Below are 21,235 nucleotides of genomic sequence, written 5' to 3' on the forward strand. Positions count from 1 at the left end.
TCTTTTGAAGGTTCTTTAGAGGCCCCTTTATAGGTTCTTTGAAGAACTATTTAAGGAAATGGTTCTTTAAAGAACCCTGGTTTTAAAAGGTTCTTTTTGGAACCAGAAATGGCGCCGTTAAAGAACCATCTTTTGAAGGTTCTTTGAGCCACCTTTATAGGTTCTTTGAAGAACTATTTAAGGACACGGTTCTTTAAAGAACCCTGGTTTTAAAAGGTTCTTTTTGGAACCAGAAATGGCGCCTTTAAAGAACCATCTTTTGAAGGTTCTTTGAGCCACCTTTATAGGTTCTTTGAATAACTATTTAAGGAAATGGTTCTTTAAAGAACCCTGGTTTTAAAAGTTTTTTTGTGGAACCAGGAATGGTGCCTTTAAAGATTCTTCTTTTGAAGGTTCTTTAGAGGCCCCTTTATAGGTTCTTTGAAGAACTATTTAAGGACACGGTTCTTTAAAGAACCCTGGTTTTAAAAGGTTCTTTTTGGAACCAGAAATGGTGTCCTTAAAGAACCATTTTTTGAAGGTTCTTTGAGCCACCTTTATAGGTTCTTTGAAGAACTATTTAAGGACACGGTTCTTTAAAGAACCCTGGTTTTAAAAGGTTCTTTTTGGAACCAGAAATGGTGTCCTCAAAGAACCATCTTTTGAAGGTTCTTTGAGCCACCTTTATAGGTTCTTTGAAGAACTATTTAAGGAAATGGTTCTTTAAAGAACCCTGGTTTTAAAAGGTTCTTTTTGGAACCAGAAATGGCGCCTTTAAAGAACCATCTTTTGAAGGTTCATTGAGCCACCTTTATAGGTTCTTTGAATAACTATTTAAGGACACGGTTCTTTAAAGAACCCTGGTTTTAAAAGGTTCTTTGTGGAACCAGAAATGGTGCCTTAAAGAACCATTTCCTTAAAAACGTAGCCGGTTTGATTGTTTGTGAACAGGTAAATGTTAATAGTTTGATAACCTGTATGGTCACACTGGTTGTGTAGAACCACGTCACCATGGTACCGGCTCACAGTGAGCTACATCACTTTAGTCCAATACCTGTGGTGTAGTCTGAGGATATGACCTCAGAAATGATTGAATAAAGACTTGTTTTTGCTACACCGGAGGTTACTGGACATTAAACAAATGGGCGGGGCCCCCACACTGGAAGGTCGATAGAGGACATGGACGACAACTGAAATGCAGAATATAATATTTAAGTCACGTCAAGTGTTTCACAGACGCAAGCTGCTCTGGCAAAAGGCATCCAGTGTGTAACCAAAGCAGAGAGAAGAACCACGAGTGTCTGGCGGACGCCATCAGTCCGGCTAACATGGCAGCGGACCGGCTCCGGCGGCCATGACGGTGTCGGGGGTTTATTTTCTTTTTTTTAAATTCCACGTCTCTAACCATCAAGTCTTGCAAACCGTAAACAATTAATTCACATTTTCTGGAATAGTTTCTTTGTCCTCTATGATGTATTCTTATGTAAAAAAAAAACTCTTTTTCTTATTAGATCATTAATACAAGCATCTTCATCCATTCCTTCACTCCTTTATAAACAACTGAGTATGTAGCTTGTGTGTTAGTTATTCATTGTTTAAAAGAAGCACATGGAGAGACATCGAGTGATTGTGCGAACAAACAGCGACGTTAACAGCAATCTCCTTTTTTAATTTTGCAAATCAACAATGTGTCTCCGCCCTCTTCGCGCGAGGCATCCGACCCACGGCGTGTTGCTAATTACTGACGGGCATCTCAGAGCCCAAAACCTCTGCTTATACATTGTGGTGCCGGCAGCAAAGCCACTAACCTTTGATATGGGCTGTCATCGCTGCATAATCATAATCAATTCAGCCCCAAAAAAAAGAAAACACAGGCTTCTTCTAAAGCAGCTTAAATGTGGACGGCCGAGCAAAGAGTGCAATAAAACTCTTGAAAAAAACGAGGGCGGAATTATACACTAATCCTTGTTGAACAAAATAGAAGAAGGAGGGGAGGGGGGGGGGGGGGGGGCTGCTCTTGTTCCTCTTCAATCCAAAAAATATTGGGAGTCGGTGTGTCAAGTGCGGGCCATTACTCCGTTTTATTACTCGCACTTCAGAAAGTTGTCGCCGTCTTTACGTTCGGTCCAACCGGGGGAAGGACATCTCAAACACGGCCACCGTTCACATCGGAGTGACACGCTGGTGCACAGGTTCCTTCTGGGTTAGTTGAGACGGAAGAAATGTTTGGATTAACTAAGTAGGCCACGAGGACAACAATGGGACTGTGGCTATGGCACTCAGTTTTTTTCTATTTCCTATAATCACTTTGGCAGAGGAGGATAGCACCCTACACAGATCGCTTTAATTTCCTTCCTATCCGTCTTCCGTTCTTTCTTTCTTTCTTTTTTTTCTCTTCCCGATTGGAAGGAGGAACATCCCCAACCCCAATCGAATGACGGGGAAAAAAACCCCGCTTTGAATCCCTGACGTTCATTCCAAATATCCCCCTTTTCAAATCTCCATAAATGAATACTGGCGGGAATAAATTATCCGCTGGCTAATTAGCCGTTAAGAGCCATCTTTTGAATGTGACATCTTTAAGGGGTTTCACAATGAGCGGCAGTGTGGCGGGGAGGGGGGGGATCTCGGGCCCGGGGACACGGCCCACAGTTTTTGGGTCTTCACACACACACACACACGTCATTTTACAGCCTTCAGAAGGAAATTGGTTGGGGGCGTGGAAGGAAAGAAATGTTACATTTGGACCAGAACTACGTACATAAGAAAATTCATCACATGGACAGTTGACGCACCACACGTAGACAAACACATCCCGATAACACAGATGTGACCACATACACAGAAACCCCCACAGGCCGTCTACTCACATTGCACGATGAGCTCCACCACGGCCTCCCGGGGCTTCACGTTGAACCCGTTGAACTGGCTGGTCTGGCAGCGGTACGAGCCGGTCATCTCCCTGGACACATTAACAATACGCAGCACGCCGTCGTAGCTCTCCATCTGCATGCTGCCGTCCGGCATGGGCGCCTCCTTGTCGGCCCGCGACCACAGGATGATGGGCTTGGGCTTCCCTGAAACAAGGCACTCCAGCTCCACTGTGTCACCCTCGCGGGCCACCAGGGGGGACTTGCCCCGAGGGACTGTCAGGTTGGGGGGAACTAAGAAAGAGAAAAACAGAGGAGGGACTGATATGGGGCTCTAGAAAGTCAGCAGGCGGGGTAAGAGGAAATGGCGATTGGGGGGTCGGGGGAGGGGGGAGAGTGGCGTGGAAAGCAGGGGGAGCGAATGAGCATCCAAGGTTGCAATGGCGATGAAGCTGCGGCTCGGCCACACACACAGCTCGGATGGAAGGGCCATGCGGATATGTTAGCAGCAGCAATGGCTAGCGGGCCGGGGACCGGACGCTCTGAGCATGTAGCTGGAGCAGAACCGTCATGGAGGGCAGCGGTGAGGAAGTTAAATGCAATCGAGCGATGGCAGACAATGAACGATGCAATGACGAGCCGACGAGCAGAATGCACGCTGGGAAAAAAAGAAGATCAGTAGCAAAGAGAGGCCTCGGCAACTAAAGGAGGAACTGACAGCCCCCCCCCCCCCCTTTGCTTTTCCACTGCATCTGAAGAACTGTGAACAAATTAGTCCGATAACTGACACACGACGAAGTCGAGCTGAGTCGTGTGAGGGCCGTTTCAAAGAAGTGAAACTAATTAACATGTTATAGGATTTTGGACGAGGGTGAAACTGACATTGAGGCAATACATTTTTTTTTGTATTTAAGTGTGAAAATGCTAATTAAGCATTATCTTTATTATTCATGTGTTAATCAGCACACATTTCCAGAGCAGAAATGCGAACATCGGATAAAGCCAGGTTAAAAATTCATAGGTTTCGACTGAGATCATTTTGGATATCTCTTTTTTTATTACTTCATGAATCAGAAAACGCTGTCAACTGCCACCTTTCCCAGGGTGCCTTGCCCTAATCCGTAACCCCTCGGTCCAACTCAGTGACTTCCGCAGTCTCCTCTGGTTGCCTGGCAACCTGATGGGTGACCACAAAAACAACTCCAGGTGGCCACTGAATCTAGGGAAAAGATTACGGAATAAACCAGAGACATACAACATGTTCACCATCTTTTTTTCCGCTCACACACAACCTGGCAACCCAACGACCGTCCTGAACGTCAACGAACCGCACAAGAAATGACCCTCGGCCCCCAGTATCGATCCCAGAGGCCCTTTACGCCGCGTGTGAATGAAATGAAGCCGTGGCAGCCTCGAGCGAACCCCCGATAGTATTGGACCCGTCTCCCAGCAGGCGCTGGTTCGCCACCAGAAACTATGGCATAGTTAGCACGCTATTATCACACATTATCCACCTAATAATCCTCCAATCCCCTCCTATCGGCTCTACTGCATTGCCCTTCGAAGACACCATCACCATCAACGTCAGCGTCGCCTTCACAATCATCATCGTTACGATATTTATCATATCGTCCTTGTCACATTGGCGTCGCAACGCTCAGCCGCGCATCACATTCTCATCACAATATTGTACGTACCACGTTCAGGATGGATATTCACACCACAGCCATTATTACAACATTCATAATTCTTATCGCCATCACTCTCCGGTCCTCCTCCTCCTCCTCCTCGAGCACGCCGTTTGTATATTCCATTTTTTACAACAGAACACTCCCATAGGGTGATTTAGCATTATTGCCTACCGGGTAACGAAATATGAGCCGATAAATATCTCGCCTTTGTTTAACGGACACTAAGAGCCTCGGCTGGAAGTGATCAATGAATAATAAAAAGAAGTGCAAAGTGGCAAATTTGCTGGACACATTTGCAGGTTTTTCTTGAGTGTTTGTGTGCCTGTGTGTGTGTGTGTGTGTGTGTGTGTGTGTGTGTGTGCGTGTTCTAAGTTTGGAAAGCAGGAAAGCCACCAGGTTGGATCATGCAGTCTGGTTTTTCTCATCGAGCACGCCCGGCCAAATAAATTTGTTTAATTAGCAAACCTGGCAAATTGCACGGGCTCCTGGAGTGCCTGTGAGTGTGCGTTTGTGTATTCGTGTGTTTGTGTAATTTGTGTGCGAGTCCAAGCCATCGGCAGACTCCGAGGCAGACTCCCCCCCCCCCCAATCTTCTCTGCAGTGATGAAACCGCGTCGTGCTCCCCCCCCTCCGCCGCCACCCCCGATGAATTCTCGAATCACCGTCATTCTGCCCAAAACAATGGAGTCGAGTCACAATGAAGGTTTCACTGGTGATGAAATCGTTTGCAATCTTCAGGGAAACGAAGCAAGAGTCCAGCTCTATTTTCTCTTGACTCCTCGTCTCGTCTGGGTGGGAGGGAACAACGGCACGTGGTGGGCATCGTGGAGGAATATAGCTTGTGCTGAAGGCCATCTTCACGTACATTTGGGTCGTTATTGAACCCAGGTATTTTGCACGAAGAATGCAAAGAATCAGAAAACAGGAAGTGAACGGGGCACGAAATGAACCCCCCCCCCCCCCCCCCCCCCCCCCCCCCCCCCCCCCGTTTCAAATTTAAAACCTGCTACTTGCTGGCAAGTCCAAACCCGCCGTAAACACGACACCTTGCGTGTTAACACGACGTTAGCAAACAAATGGCGTGTTTCCACATCCGGCAGAGAAGGAACACATTTGTCCGCGTGTTTCTGGCCACCTGACTGGATGTCAGTCCAAAAGAAAATGCGTTGGTTCCTCTTTCACCGGAGCTCAGTTTGAAGCAGCTTTAGCGGCCAGATGCTCCGTTACGGTCACCGGCTAGTCGATACCTCAGTGTGTGTTGGACAGAAGGCGTTTTCACTAAAAGAAACAGCTGTCTGAGAAGATGTGGGAAGCAGAACCAAAACAATACGCTTCAAAACATACACCTTTAGGCATTTGATTCTTTGTTAAAAATGAGAAGTATTGATTATAGCAGCTCGACTTTCCAGGTGGGTAACATTTAAACGTGTCGGTGTCGCTCCCACGCGATAACGAACGCCGGTCGTTCACAGTCTCGACAATGCCGTTTCGGCGCCGAGGGATGCGGCAGAAAAAAAATGATCTCCGCGGGGACAATGACAGCAGACGCTCATTTCGCTCACACTCGCTGATTGCTATTCGCACAATGTCTCGTTCGAGGCGGGCGGCCGCGTGTCAAGAGCTGACATATTTCTTTCCACAGCATATCCTCTCTCCCCCTCCCCCTGAATGTTTCCTCGAGTCCAAACGGCGGAATGGTGGCGAGGCGAAATAGGAAGGGAGCAGCGAGCGACCATTAGCGAGCGGGAGGGGAGGTCGCCATCATTACACCTGGCCTCTCCACAGCCCGGATTAGGCAGGCAATTACCCCCGTCCGCCTATTGGGTTTGGCAGCACGAACGCTGGCCATCGGCTGCCATTGTCTCTCTCCACGCCGCCGTGGAAAAGGCAAACAAGCGCGCACACACACACACACACACACACACACACACACACACGGACACCCCCGCGCTCGCTCCGTACCTCGTTCTTCCTCCCGTGAACACCCTGCCATCTGTGTGTGAGGCTGACCGCCGAGAGCCCCGCTGCTGGTGTTCACTGGCCTCTCGTTGTGCCAACGCCATCCCCCCAAAAGATGCCGCGTGGCGCCTGCGGGGCGCGCACGCTGTGTGCGTATGCTCGCACAGGCGAGCGCTTATGTGGTTTTGAGACTCAGTGTGTCGCTCCTCTCTCGCCCACGGGGTAGCCTCATGCTGCGATCCTTCCTCAACGCCATACTTCACGTCGCCATGGTCGTCGTTGTGTGTGTGTGTGTGTGTGTGTGTGTGTGTGTGTGTGTGTGCTCGCGTGCTTTGTGGGTCTAAATTGGGAGCGGACCTCAATGTTTGGCCTCTCGGTAGCGCTGCACATCTCTAAAGGCCTCAGCTGGAATGATCCTCCAAGTGTGGAGACTGATTGCTGCAGCCTCTCAGCAGGATGCAGCCGAGCAGACGCGGCGCAATTTGAGCCCGGAAAAAAATAAATATCTGGCACTTTTTTCTTCATATTCCTACAGCTGCGGGAGCCAGAGTGGTTCATACGTCTCCGACAATAAACAACATTCCTGTTGCCCCCCCCCCCCCCCCCCCCCCCCCCCCCCTCCTTTTTCTTTTCTCGGGTAAGTGGGGTGACATCCGCTCCCCGTCACCATGGCAACGCAGCGCTCGCTACAACGGCAAGACCCCCATGCAGAGTGCTGTGTATGTACGTGTGAGAGTCTGTCGATGTGTTGGTCACAATGTGACAGGACTCTCTGCTCCTCTTGAGTCCTGGACCTCTGGGGACAGAGAGGGGGGTCCCAAAGGTCCACCGTGTTTGTCAATCCGTGTGTGTGTGTGTGTGTGTGTGTGTGTGTGTGTGGCAGAGCTGCATCGAGTCGCTGAAGTGTAATAAATATCCACAGATGTGTTAAGTTTGAATGCAGTGACCACAGCTGTGTGTGTGTGTGTGTGAGCTCCATGCAGTTCCCCCCGATATCGTACAACTTACGTTGCGATCCATCACACAAACCCCCACATAAATATTCATGTGCGCTGAGATAGTAGAAAAGTAGACTTTCCATACAATGCACCAGCACTTCTCCTGCAGTGATCAACTCCCCTGCAAGGACCAGCGTGCATGTGCATTGCTCAAGGGGTATCAAGAGTAGTTAATGAGGGAGGGGAGAAGAGCTTTCTATGCAGGTCTCCTCAGGTTTTTCCCAGATGGACAGGAAGGTGATTTCCCAGATGGCCACCTCCATGAAGCTTGACATTCGGTGGTGCAGTTGGGGCTAAACAATGTGCCAAGTTATCTAGTCGCATGCACATACATATTTTATGGGGGAAAAGTGAAAACTGGGGAGAGCATCATCTACCATTGTAACCACTGCACTTCTGCCTAGAAGTGTTATAAATGCATTTATATCTATTTTTTTTTGACACTGTTCTCCAGCAACATCGCAGAGGTACCACAACTAGACGCAACAGGAGTAACTGAAGGGGGCGGGGCTTAGCCAATGGAAACAGTAAACCCGATGAACTCTTCGCACTCGTTTTTACCAATTTAAAATGGATCTTTACAAAAAACAGACACACTGCAAACGTGAGATTTTTCAGACACTCGTTGGACTAGCTGCATATCCCACTGTCCAAATTATTTAAAAAAATCAAATGAATAATAATAATAAAGCGATGAAAGAAAATGGACATTTGTCCAACACAAACTCCACATGCCCAAACAAAAGCAGCCAGCAGGTTGTTTTCCACCCCATAAACACCAAACCTTTGCACCCTGTAGGTGAGTAAGGAGGGAGACCAGGTTCCAGTGAATCTGTAACACCAGCCGGCGGTCCGCCCCTCTTAGAGTCACATGTGGGCAGCATGACCAATCAGAGTCAAGCAGACAATGGGAGGCAAGACGGAGACGAGCCCACGGGAGCTTCGGGGAACTAATTTTCGGAGAAAAAAAAAAAAAAAAAAACTGTAGGAGGTACTTTGTGTTTATTAAACCAGCTTGATTTTTTTAATCAACTGAGCACTTAATTGATTTTCTTAATTCATTAACTGCAGTGATCCTTCAGGTTGACGGAAAACGCTGGGTGGTGCCAGAGTTTCAGGTGTGAGCGGGATGCTAATTGGGGGGGAACTCATCACTGGAAGGATTTATTTAGCTCCACGAGAACAGAGAGAGAGAGAGAGAGGTAGAGAGAGAGAGAGAGAGAGGGGTGACTTTCAGTCCCTACTTTGTGATTATCAATCAGACAGAGGATGAGCTGCCGCCGTGTGCCCAAGCTTTTAATGTATAAACAGAGACTATTCTCTTGCCGCAGTGAAGTCGAGGCAATCGGAGACCCGGTGTTCATAGTAATTATAACACAGAGTGCAATGAGCAGATATATCAGCTTTAAATGTCAAGAATCCATCCGTAATAACTCGTATTAACGTTTATCTCCAAGATAGTCCCGATGGTAGTTCCAATCTGAGACCGAATGCCATTTCATGGCAATAATTGCACCATCTAACAATATTACAGCAAGATGCATCCACTAAACACACATTTAACATGCGGACTAATGAGAGGTTTTATGGGATGTTTTATGTTTTACACGAATGCTCATAACTCTTGCGGTTCTTAGTCCTGGCGGCATCCAGAGGGGGAGGTCCGTGTCCTCGTTTGCAGACCACACTCATAAATAAATATCAGCCTCGCAGTCTAGAAGAAGATGCCTTTTTTATGAGCACGCCACGATAGTCAATATTAGCGCTGTGTGTGTGTGTGTGGGGGGGGGGGGGGGGGGGGGGGGTTGCAAAAAGGGGAGAAATCGCGAAGGCCGTTGAAATCCGTATTCAAAAATATTCTCTTTTATGAAGGCGCGATGTGGGGCTGGGGCTAAATCTGGGTTTGGGATCTGGAACTCGGAGCCAGCGCTTTGAACAAAGTGTTCAGACTGGAGCCACTTGGAGGCCCGATCTCCTTCCAACCCACTTCAGCAGCACCAACCCTTGGCAGACCGGCGGCGTAATCTCCTCTAAACGCTTTTATTAAGACGTCTAATTGAGGCTCGGGCTTTTCTCCCTTCAGGAGAACAGGCAGAGGAACAAAAAAACAGGGCTTACCCCCCCCCCCCCGTCCCCCCGTCGCCCCGTCCCCCGTCCCCCTCCGAAACAGGCTGCAGGGGAATGGCAAGGCGCAGGCGTTAAGGAGCTTTAGTCAGGGGCGTGAATAAAGACGGCGTGGTTTGCACTTGGGGGCCCCCGGAGGGTGGAGGGGCCCGTGGAGAGGAGGGGCCCGACAACAGTGAGGAAGGCGGAGATTACAATCTCAGAAATATGCCTGTGTTCAAAGGAGAACACACATTATATATATATATATATATATATATCATCTTTGATTTTTGCCGTCATCCATCTTGATCTACGCCAACCGGTGACCACATTTGGACAAATGAGGAGTGATTCTGGTAGTGTAGCGACCTGTCAATCACATGGTAGCCCCGCCCTAAGGCATACCCTGCTTTATGGTTTGCTTTTACTCCCAATGGCATCATCACGCTGTATTGAAGAAGACTTGAAACTCTAGCGATTGAGACCATAAACTCATGTTTACAATGTTTACAGAGGTAATAAATCAAGTGAGCCGTAGCATACGTTTCTCATAGACTTCTATACAATCCGACTTCTTGTGGCAACCAAGGGAATCGCACCCTGATAATCTGATTCAGTGAACATTTTTCACTGCTGCATTGGCCTCACTTTTCAGAACCGGAGGTCGCCAACCTGATACAGGATGAATGCTGGGTAATACGCACGTTGACGTTGTCATACAGTAGCTAGCCAGAGGCGCAAAATCTGTCAAGACTGACGAGCACAAACAACAGCTGTGCCGTGAAACTTTTTTTTTCCGTCTCCGTGGCGTCAACATGACTGACAACATGACGAGCATTCTCCAGAAGAAAAAGAAAAACAACCGCCCAGTCACATTCAGTGGAATTGTTACCGGCAGCAGCATTTATATTATTATTTTCTGCGTTAATGCATTGCCGTCACCCAAGACACTCCAAAAGAAAAAAAGACTCCACTACTTAAAAGATAATGAGGAAGCAATCTCGGCAGGTGCGATTGATCGCACTGTTTTATAGCGCGAGGGATTATCAAAGGATTATCTAACGATATTTATGCACCCGAGGTTGACACACTGCTTTCATGTGCACGCTGCGAGTGGTGGCGATGTGTGTGTGTGTGTGTGTGTGGGGGGGGGGGGGGGGGGGGTTATGCAAGATGTTGAGTGGAGGTAAGGATGCAGCAGAGGATGGGAAAATATGCTTGTGTATGTATGTGTGTGTGTGTGTAAAAGTGGAAATAGAGCTCGCTATGAACCCAACCGCAAGTCCCAAAAAAAGTCACTTATCAGCAGCGAACACGCGGCAGGAAAATTCAAAAGCAACCGGATATCTCCTCCTCCGCCAGAGGCAACACCAAAGCGTGGGAGTCCCCCCCCTCCCATGTGGAAAAATAAAAAAAAGTGGGATGACTGAGTGAGCGGCAAAGCAGGAAACTCCCCAAGAGGCGCCAGGGGGGGTGAGGGGGGGGTCGATTGGGTCGCGATGAAGTAATGCCCGGCGACACCCGGAGTGTTACCGCAAGTCGGCTGCACACACCGATCGACCTTGCAAGGAGGGGGGGGGGGGGGGGGGATAACGGATAAGGGAACTAGCGCTCCTGTCCCATCACGCTTTGTTATCTGTCTCTCTAACCGCCGCGTGTCTCCACGACTCGCCCGAGAGCGCCTGCAGGAAGGCGAGTAAGCACAACCGGGCTTTTGTTAACTACTCGATGTGCCGCGTCTTCTAAAAAAAAGAAATAAAAAAAAGTCAGGCTCTCTTTTTTATTGTCGCCTGTGAAGCCGTCGCCAGGCGGCTTTCTTTTAAAGTCTGACGCGGAGAGAGTGCCGATTGATGTTTTAAAAAAAAAAAAAACAACAAGATAGAAAAATGAATGTTTGACAGCAGATTTTTTTTCTCTTTTTGATTATACTTTCTTTTTTTAAAAATTGAACAGATTTCCATATAAAAGGAAGCGCACGAAGACGGCTCAAGACACGCGGAGGCTGAAACTGGAGCGATGCAGCTCGGTAGACGAGGTGGACCGATGGATGTTCAGTGTCTGATTAGTCGGACTGATGGAGTCAACTCCGGGTCACGGGGGAATCCAATTGGACAGTCGTCGTTGGCGCTGAATATCGGCACGTGACCGGATTACCCGGATGTCAGTCTAAAGAAGACGCACAGGCATTCTTATCCTGTGAGGACGAAAGGCTTCACGTGTCAGTTCACCCAAGTCACACACACACACACACATACACACACATACACACACACACACATGGGTGAAGTGACCAGTTAAAAGGAAAATTAACTTTTCTTATAACCGGGTCTTATTTCACATTCCTGCCATCATTCCTATCTGTTACATCTGACATCTTATCGGATGACATACTATACTATGTATCTGAATATATATATATATATAGTTAGATACATAGTATAGTATATGTTAGCACTTATTTTATAATGTCATTCTAACATTTATAATACTATACAGTACAATCACTTACCTAGAGACGAATACCAGACACGAGATGTCAATGTTAACTTTCTTTTCTTCAAGTTTGACCTACTGTACTTAGTCCTAAAACCACAGAGTGTTACAATTATTGCATTTTTACTTCCAAAGAAATGTTTTAGATAACCTACTTAGACACGATTACAGTGAAACATTATAAAAAAACGGAGAGGATTGATAGCAAACACTCCAAAAAACAAGCCTCAGATTGTGTTTCCTTTAAGAAGTCCCAAAGCCCCCACAGTCGAAGAAACACTGCCCCAGTTTTATATTTCCCCACCACGGCAACAGTCTGAGTCTCTCGTGCTCTTCAAGCGTGAGTCTGGGTGTCGAATGTGTCGGGTGGGTGTGGAGGATGATGGGTGTGGAGGATGATGGGTGGGGGGGGGGGGGGGGGTGCAGACGCGTCACCGACACAAAGGGGTGTGAGGCTCACCAGTTGTGGAAGAGATGTTGACGTCGATGCTGATCTCGGGGATGCCCCCGCCCTTCAGCGCCGCCACGCAGGTGTACGTGCCGAAGTCGGTGAACTTGAGGTCGATGATGTCCAGGTTGGTGGTCCCGGGGGAGATGTCGGGGTCCGTCTGGGTGATGACCATTCGCTCAGAGCTCCGCAGGGCGCGGCCGTTCTTCAGCCAGCTGAACGTCAGCTCTTCCGGTGGGGTCGCCTCCACCTGGAGAGCATCGGCGAGTAACTCACTGGTGTGTGTGTGTGTGTGTGTGTGTGTGTGTGTGTGTGTGTTTATTCCGCCACTGCAACTGTACCTGACAAGATATCTTGACTTCGCGTCCGATCTGGATGTTGTCGTCATTGTGGTAGGGGTCTGGAGTGATCCAGAATCGCCCCTTTTTCAGAGCTGTGAAGAGACAATCCCATTTCGATTAAAAAAACAGATTCATATCTCTGCGGGGCGGAGGGGGGGCGGGGGGGGGGGGGGAGTTACAGTGTGGTAATCCCAAAGACGTGACTTTATAGATGCTTTTGAATAGATTTTTCTTTCTTTACTCAATGTCCGCACTCGGGCTCGAAACCCGGTTGTCGTGCATCTGCGGTGAATCTGACCACCGTTACAGAGAACGCTTTAAACCCAAAGCTTTACAAATCAACATTAAAATTGATACGGACTAAAGAAAAGTCCTGCAGGGCATTCAAGCAGGTTAACACACACACACTCGTCACACGCACGTATGCAAACACACACACACACACACACACACACACTGTGAAATTGAAGAGAGATGCCACCATTTCTAATCCAATTTGGTTTGCGAACTCTGAACAACAACAAAGAAAAAAAAAGGATGATTTTGTATTTTTAAACCGCGTGCGCCTGGTGTTCGATTCCAATCCCCCTCAAAAAAACAAAAACAAAGAAGAATTAGAAAAAGAGAAGAAAAGCAAACGTCTATGGAAAATCACCGTGCGGATCATTTCATCTCGTTAAATTCTCGAGCGACATCATCGCATTCAGTTTGGTGAAGAATATAAAAACACCTCACGTGTCAGATTTAAAGACATTGCGACGCCCCGCCGAGCTGCACATCGCCTCCTCCACGTGGTCTTCCTCCTTCGCCTTAGAAAACCAGCGTCGGCAGCCTGCGGGATCTTTTATTTTTTTCCCAGATAACAAATATATATACGAATCACGTCAACGCGCAGATTCTCACGAAAGCCGCCCAAGCATCCGCATCCCGCGTATATTCTTATTCTCAAAAGCTCCACGCCCGTCAATCGCGTTGCATATAATTCAACAGCACAAGCGTGGAAACTGTGGCAATTAGAATAATATGGTAAGCATGCGCGTGTGTCTGTGACCTTTATGGATTATGGATAGAATATAATACAAGGCATTACCTTCAACCCACGTTTCGGCTCTGTGTCACGGCGTGCGTCTGCTACACACACACACACACACACACACACACACACACCAAGATTCAATTTCCTTAAAGCACACACACACACACACACACACACACGTGCGGCGTGTAGTTAATGAGTCAATCCAAACTCACACGTCATGAAGTGGAGACAGAGACGCACTTAAAAATTAAAAAAAAGGCTTTTGAGTCTCAGATGAGATGCTTCTTAAGAAAGCATTATCTCATCCTCAAAACACACACACGCACACACGCACACTTTCTGGTATGAATAGACAAAGCAGCCAAAAAAGAAATAACTGGCAGTACTGTGAGGCTGAAAAAAATAAAAATAAAGTTTTAATAAGTCACTTTTGGTCCGTCCTTGACACAGTGTACTGTTTATGTCTGCAGCGGCGGATGTGAACGCCTCTTTGCACAATGCCCTAGCACAGAGTCAAGGGGACGACTGTATACCGGATATATATCTATATATATAGATATATAGATATATATCGTGACGGTTGGCCTACTTTGAGCAGAAACCGGTCTCATGCTGGTTTTGCTGTCTTTTTAGTTCTTCGGGATACATTTTATTCGTCTAAATTGAATTGAAAAATCCACTCGTTTTTTATAATCTCAATAGAATCGTCGTTCTCACACGATACATTTCGGTCGTGAGGTGAGTCGCCGCTTTAGGTAAATACTAACCTTCAATTTATTTAATGACACACACACACACACACACACACACACACACGCACACACACACGTTATCAGCAGAAGTGCCTCTGAGCAAACGTTGACCTTTTCGGCCCTGACATTAAATCCTGGATCCTCACTGACCGCAGGATGTGATGAATCAGAGCCCAGAGTGGGTCCATCACACTGAATGTGACGAGGAGACATTCACACATCGGGGGGGGGGGGGGCTTCGAGCTCAGGGTCTCGCTGCTGGCATTCAGTGTGGTATTTATTGGCTTTACATGTCAAGAGCTGGTGGCCACTGGTCTGGAATCAGAATTAAAAAAACGGAGCTAAAAACATGAAAGACTAAATCACAAACCAAAAAAAAGAGGTTGTTTTTACATCACTTAGTCCGGCCAATGAGGCCGCGACATGTAGAAATGGTTACATATAATGTAGCTCCGCTTGGAGAGTGACTTTACACGCTTACATATGTCGAACTGCCCGAGGAAATTGGGCTGTTCATCTTTATTAAAATCCCTTCTAAAGACACTTTTATAAACAGTCACCGAGGGGTCTTTGTTCTTCTCGTGTCACCGTTGACTCCGGCACACTTAATATCATCTCTGTTTGTAAGTGTGTCTGTCGACCTGCTATATTACCTTTTTAATTAATTTCTATTTTTCTTTACTTGCAGCTTTTGGGTTTTATTGCATATTTTTCTAACCTCAATTCCAAAAAGGCCTTGAGATTTAAAATCTGATAGCACGCCGTTGCAACGTTAAAATGAGTAAAGCACTCTGTAAACGGCATTTATAAAAAATTGCTATTAAGTTCATATTAATATCATTACATGTGTCGAAGGTCCACGCTCAGTAAACTAGTCCACTATCATATTCAGAGCAGATTATCGTCCACGCTGACCCGGCAATATAATATTGTAATATTATCGTAATGATCAGAGTTATGTCAAAAAAAAAAAGACAAATAATATCTGCGTTTGAAATCTACAACCGACTCTTTCAAACTGTGTGAGTGAGTACACGTTTTAAAGTCAACTTTGCTAAAAAATAATATTAAAAACGATGCATTTGAACACCGATTGCATGCAGATTTCTAATTTCCTGAACCACACATGTTAACGTCTAGTGGTCTTTTTTCTTTTCCCTACTTCAGACCGCTGCTGCATGTGCACTCGTGCATATTTCAGAATCGGTTCAAAACCTCCTCTCCCGGGATTTTATCTGACCATAAATATTGAATTGCAAGTGGGCATTCTGTAAAAAATGACTACATTTGTGTACAAGGGAGATAAGTGGGCATCGCTTCACCTGGTTGTACTGAATGTAGCCGCAGAGCCTCCTCCCTTATGCATGGGAGGAACATCCACCAAAAAGAGGGCTGGCGGTGAGTGTGTGAGGTGAGAAGAGCAGAGAAGAGAGAGAGAGACTTTATTTCACTGTCGCTCGCCCGTCACCGTTTTCTAAATCTCGGCGAAAGTCACATGAATGTTTAATGTTTAAAAAAACAGAACTTTCCCATTTGCTCTGAAGGTAAACTGTGTCACCGAATATTGTTTTACAGTTTCCACAACATCATCCATATCTGACACGTGTGTGTGTGTGTGAGTGTGTGTGTGCGTTTTTGGTTTTAGTGAGTCTATATATATAAATAAGTACAATATATTTGTAATAAACACTCAGGTTCACCATACTGGCTTTTCTTTTTTTGGAGCTTTCGATCGTATCGTATGGTCTTAATTGGCAGATTTGTTCCGTTGTCATGGAGACGGATTTGTTGAGCTCAGATCCGTCTCCATGACAACACAGTAGGGGTGTGTCGCTATCCGCTTTACATGATTCAACATGTAGCGAGACGCCCAGTCCACAACCAAAGCTACACAACGATTAATTTGCAATTTAAACTTATTCCACCTTAATTACCTTCATTTAACTTATTTTACTTATACTAAAATACACCACATGGTTCCCCAGCATGGTTCAAACTTAGTTTAGTTACAATCGTGTGTTGTTGTTCTATAAAAGTAGTTTATTTACGTCAGCTTTCTGATAAGCATCGGTCAGTGTTTACAGTGCAGATGTAAGGTCATAAGCTCTGGAAAAGGTCAAAACTGAACTTTGAGGCTAATCTTTAAGAAGCACGACGTTACGTTTTTTGTTAAGATGTCCGCTGTTGGTTGAGGCAAAAAAAAAACGCAAAAAAAAACAGTCTCAGGTTGAATCAAAAGTACAAAAACAACAACATTATAAGCTCAATGAAGATCATCTTCAGTGTTTGAGCTCCATGTTGAATCGGAGGATCTTAACGACGCGCCGCGGCTCGTTCTCAAGGCTGGTTTTCTCACGAGTGGAGTAAAGCAACATTTAAAAACACATCTCTAAAGGCACCCGAGTAAAAGAACAACAAAAAAACATTGGCAGCATCACAGCCGCCGCGGCACAAGACACGAGTCAACCTGCGCACAGACAACTTCTACATGAATTATTCATGCATTTATGAAGCTGGTTTCTCCCTTCTTTTTTTTTTGTTTTATCATCATCATCATCATCATCATCATCATCAGAGCTTTCTGTCATTGAACCCTGACTGTGGCGCCACGCCAAGGAGTAAAACACCCACTACGGGGACACGTTACGGGAGCCACTTTTCTTTTCGTGGTAACATCAGGCGGAGGAGAGACGGACGCCCTCGCGCTCGCGCTCGCATTTGCATTGCATGTCTCCTACGTCCCCTTTTGGCCCTCGGAGATTGCATTAATGGCGATATACTTTATATTCAAGGCATTTTTTTTGGGGGGGGGGAATCATTACCAAACAAATTACAGTGGTCCCTTTTATTTTGCCACACCCACAAACTGAAGTGCTTTTCCCCCTTGCGGCGAGCCCGTATGATTCTCCATCGCTCTAATAGCCGGTGAGGATAATGGGAGTCCCTGAACATGAAAAGCGCAGATAATCACACAAAGAGAAAAGCCCCGGTTGAGGCCTCGTGTCACGCGGCAGGATTACAATAGCACCTCGGGGGAGCTTCTTCTCAGCGGGGCAAAAAGTACACACACGGCCTGACACGCTGATTACGACGTACACGCACAAAAGTGACAAAAGACACAATGGCATCACTTATGCACACACACACACACACACACACACACACACACATGAACAACACTGCAGGAGAAGTGACGTTTGAGCACTCTTTTTCTATGGTGAGCGAAGAAAAAGAAAACAACCCTGTGTGTCTCACTCCCGTTCCCACTCTCCCATCATTATCCTCCTATCTGCTCCTCGGTTCATCTCGTTTTTTTTCAGTCGCTCCCTGTCCGTCCGTCTCTATCGAGCGGTGCGTCACGCCTCTCGCCTCTCGCCGGCGCGTGGAGCTGAACTCATCTCTCGGAAACCAGATGGATGCCTCTCTAACTGCCACTCTCCTCTGCCTCCTCTCATCCGCTCAAGGTTAAACACAACAACAAAAAAGGGACAACGGGCGTATAGGATGGCTGAAAAACACACGGCGCTTGCAAACACACACACACACACACACACACACACACCGCCATCTAAACACCTTGTAATGTTCCTATTATCGCATGCATCCTCACATTAGCACCAACACCTTTACAATATAAGAGGAAATGAGTCCTAAATGTTGCTCTCGACCTTCAGGCGGACCTGCGGCGCTAATTTATGTAAAAAAAAAAAAAAAAAAAAAGGATTCACAAACCCGAAAAACAAGCACGTGTACAAATACAAATACGCACAGGCGGTCCTCGGGGGCCGCGGCCCGAGAGAGACTGGCGCCGCCTGTGTGCCAGTTCTGGCCGTCCAGCCCATTAAATCTGGCATTCATGAATGGAAATGTATTCAAGCCGTCGATCCAAATTTATTCCAAAGCAAATTTGATAAGGGTCATTCACATGTTGATTCACATGCTGACAGACAGGGTTTTTTGGGTTGGGTTGTGTTTTTTTTTTGTGTTTTTTTACCGGGCGCGTCATGATTGTTTTCTAAATATAAACAGTGGGGAGCTCAAGCTGGAAAAAGATTGCATTTGTCTTTTTTTTGCTTCTATATAAATAACAGCAAGCTTCCAATCAGAGTTACAACGTGCGGATGGTAGCGAGTGTGTATGACTTGCTCGAGTGTGTGTGTGTGTGTGTGTGTGTGTGTGCGTTGGAGCACGGGAATAAGTCGTGTCTACGTTAGCGGGTCGGAATGATGGATGTCTCGGGCGCCAAAGCTTCGTACCTGAATTTGTCAGCGTGGGGGGGGAAATTGTCGAGAAAATCCGACGACAAAACACGTCTGCGTTTGATTTCCTTTTTCTTTTTTTTTTAATCTTTGATAGCTACAGCAAAGCTCATTTCTCTACATCACGAGGAAGAAGGGAACACGTTGCACGGAGTCTCTCCGTCTGTGTGCAGGCAGACCGAGAGACTCACGAGAAAGAAAAGAAGAAGAAAAGGCGAGTCTCCAGACAGTCCCGTCCTCGGTTCACCGAGCTGCCGACTCCAGAAACAACCGGAGCGTCTCTGCGGGTCAAAACCGGTGCGTTAGCGAGAGGGCAGAGTGACGTGGACTGAAGTGGCGTGGACTGAAGTGGCGTGGACTGAAGTGACGTGGACCGAAGTGGCGTGGACCGAAGTGACGTGGACCGAAGTGGCGTGGACCGAAGTGACGTGGACCGAAGTGGACCGAAGTGACGTGGACCGAAGTGACGTGGACCGAAGTGGACCGAAGTGACGTGGACCGAAGTGGCGTGGACCGAAGTGACGTGGACCGAAGTGGCGTGGACCGAAGTGGACCGAAGTGACGTGGACCGAAGTGACGTGGACCGAAGTGACGTGGACCGAAGTTGCGTGGACCGAAGTGGACCGAAGTGGCGTGGACCGAAGTGGCGTGGACCGAAGTGGCGTGGACCGAAGTGGACCGAAGTGACGTGGACCGAAGTGGCGTGGACCGAAGTGGCGTGGACCGAAGTGGCGTGGACCGAAGTGGACCGAAGTGACGTGGACCGAAGTGACGTGGACCGAAGTGACGTGGACCGAAGTGGCGTGGACCGAAGTGGACCGAAGTGACGTGGACCGAAGTGACGTGGACCGAAGTTGCGTGGACCGAAGTGGACCGAAGTGACGTGGACCGAAGTGGCGTGGACCGAAGTGGCGTGGACCGAAGTGACGTGGACCGAAGTGGCGTGGACCGAAGTGGCGTGGACCGAAGTGACGTGGACCGAAGTGGCGTGGACCGAAGTGGCGTGGACCGAAGTGGACCGAAGTGACGTGGACCGAAGTGGCGTGGACCGAAGTGGCGTGGACCGAAGTGGCGTGGACCGAAGTGGACCGAAGTGACGTGGACCGAAGTGGCCCGAAGTGACGTGGACCGAAGTTGCGTGGACCGAAGTGACGTGGACCGAAGTGGCGTGGACCGAAGTGACGTGGATCGAAGTGACGTGGACCGAAGTGGCGTGGACCGAAGTGGCGTGGACCGAAGTGGCGTGGACCGAAGTGACGTGGACCGAAGTGGCGTGGACCGAAGTGGCGTGGACCGAAGTGGACCGAAGTGACGTGGACCGAAGTGGCCCGAAGTGACGTGGACCGAAGTTGCGTGGACCGAAGTGACGTGGACCGAAGTGACGTGGACCGAAGTGGCGTGGACCGAAGTGGACCGAAGTCGACCGAAGTGACGTGGACCGAAGTGACGTGGACCGAAGTGGCGTGGACCGAAGTGACGTGGACCGAAGTGACGTGGACCGAAGTGGCGTGGACCGAAGTGACGTGGACCGAAGTGACGTGGACCGAAGTGACGTGGACCGAAGTGACGTGGACCGAAGTGGACCGAAGTGACGTGGACCGAAGTGGCGTGGACCGAAGTGGCGTGGACCGAAGTGACGTGGACCGAAGTGGCGTGGACCGAAGTGGACCGAAGTGACGTGGACCGAAGTGACGTGGACCGAAGTGACGTGGACCGAAGTTGCGTGGACCGAAGTGGACCGAAGTGGCGTGGACCGAAGTGGCGTGGACCGAAGTGGCGTGGACCGAAGTGGACCGAAGTGACGTGGACCGAAGTGGCGTGGACCGAAGTGGCGTGGACCGAAGTGGCGTGGACCGAAGTGGACCGAAGTGACGTGGACCGAAGTGACGTGGACCGAAGTGACGTGGACCGAAGTGGCGTGGACCGAAGTGGACCGAAGTGACGTGGACCGAAGTGACGTGGACCGAAGTGACGTGGACCGAAGTTGCGTGGACCGAAGTGGACCGAAGTGACGTGGACCGAAGTGGCGTGGACCGAAGTGGCGTGGACCGAAGTGGACCGAAGTGGCGTGGACCGAAGTGGCCCGAAGTGACGTGGACCGAAGTTGCGTGGACCGAAGTGACGTGGACCGAAGTGACGTGGACCGAAGTGACGTGGACCGAAGTGGCGTGGACCGAAGTGGCGTGGACCGAAGTGGACCGAAGTGGACCGAAGTGACGTGGACCGAAGTGACGTGGACCGAAGTGGCGTGGACCGAAGTGGCGTGGACCGAAGTGGACCGAAGTGGCGTGGACCGAAGT

At 48.2% G+C, this 21,235-nt stretch overlaps 1 protein-coding gene across 1 annotated transcript in view; it reads right to left on the reverse strand.

The window, feature by feature from the left end:
• Window positions 1-21,235, reverse strand: part of LOC117727260 (MAM domain-containing glycosylphosphatidylinositol anchor protein 2-like) — a 115,654-nt gene that overhangs the window by 19,308 nt on the left and 75,111 nt on the right. The window contains exons 7-9 of the mRNA XM_034527458.1: window positions 12,886-12,977; window positions 12,557-12,794; window positions 2,850-3,143 (exon numbers count right to left, since the gene is read on the reverse strand). Coding sequence (XP_034383349.1) covers window positions 2,850-3,143; window positions 12,557-12,794; window positions 12,886-12,977 — 624 coding nt within the window. The remainder of the gene's footprint in view (window positions 1-2,849; window positions 3,144-12,556; window positions 12,795-12,885; window positions 12,978-21,235) is intronic.

Source organism: Cyclopterus lumpus, chromosome 24, assembly GCF_009769545.1.
Source record: "Cyclopterus lumpus isolate fCycLum1 chromosome 24, fCycLum1.pri, whole genome shotgun sequence".
Lineage (NCBI taxonomy): Eukaryota > Metazoa > Chordata > Actinopteri > Perciformes > Cyclopteridae > Cyclopterus > Cyclopterus lumpus.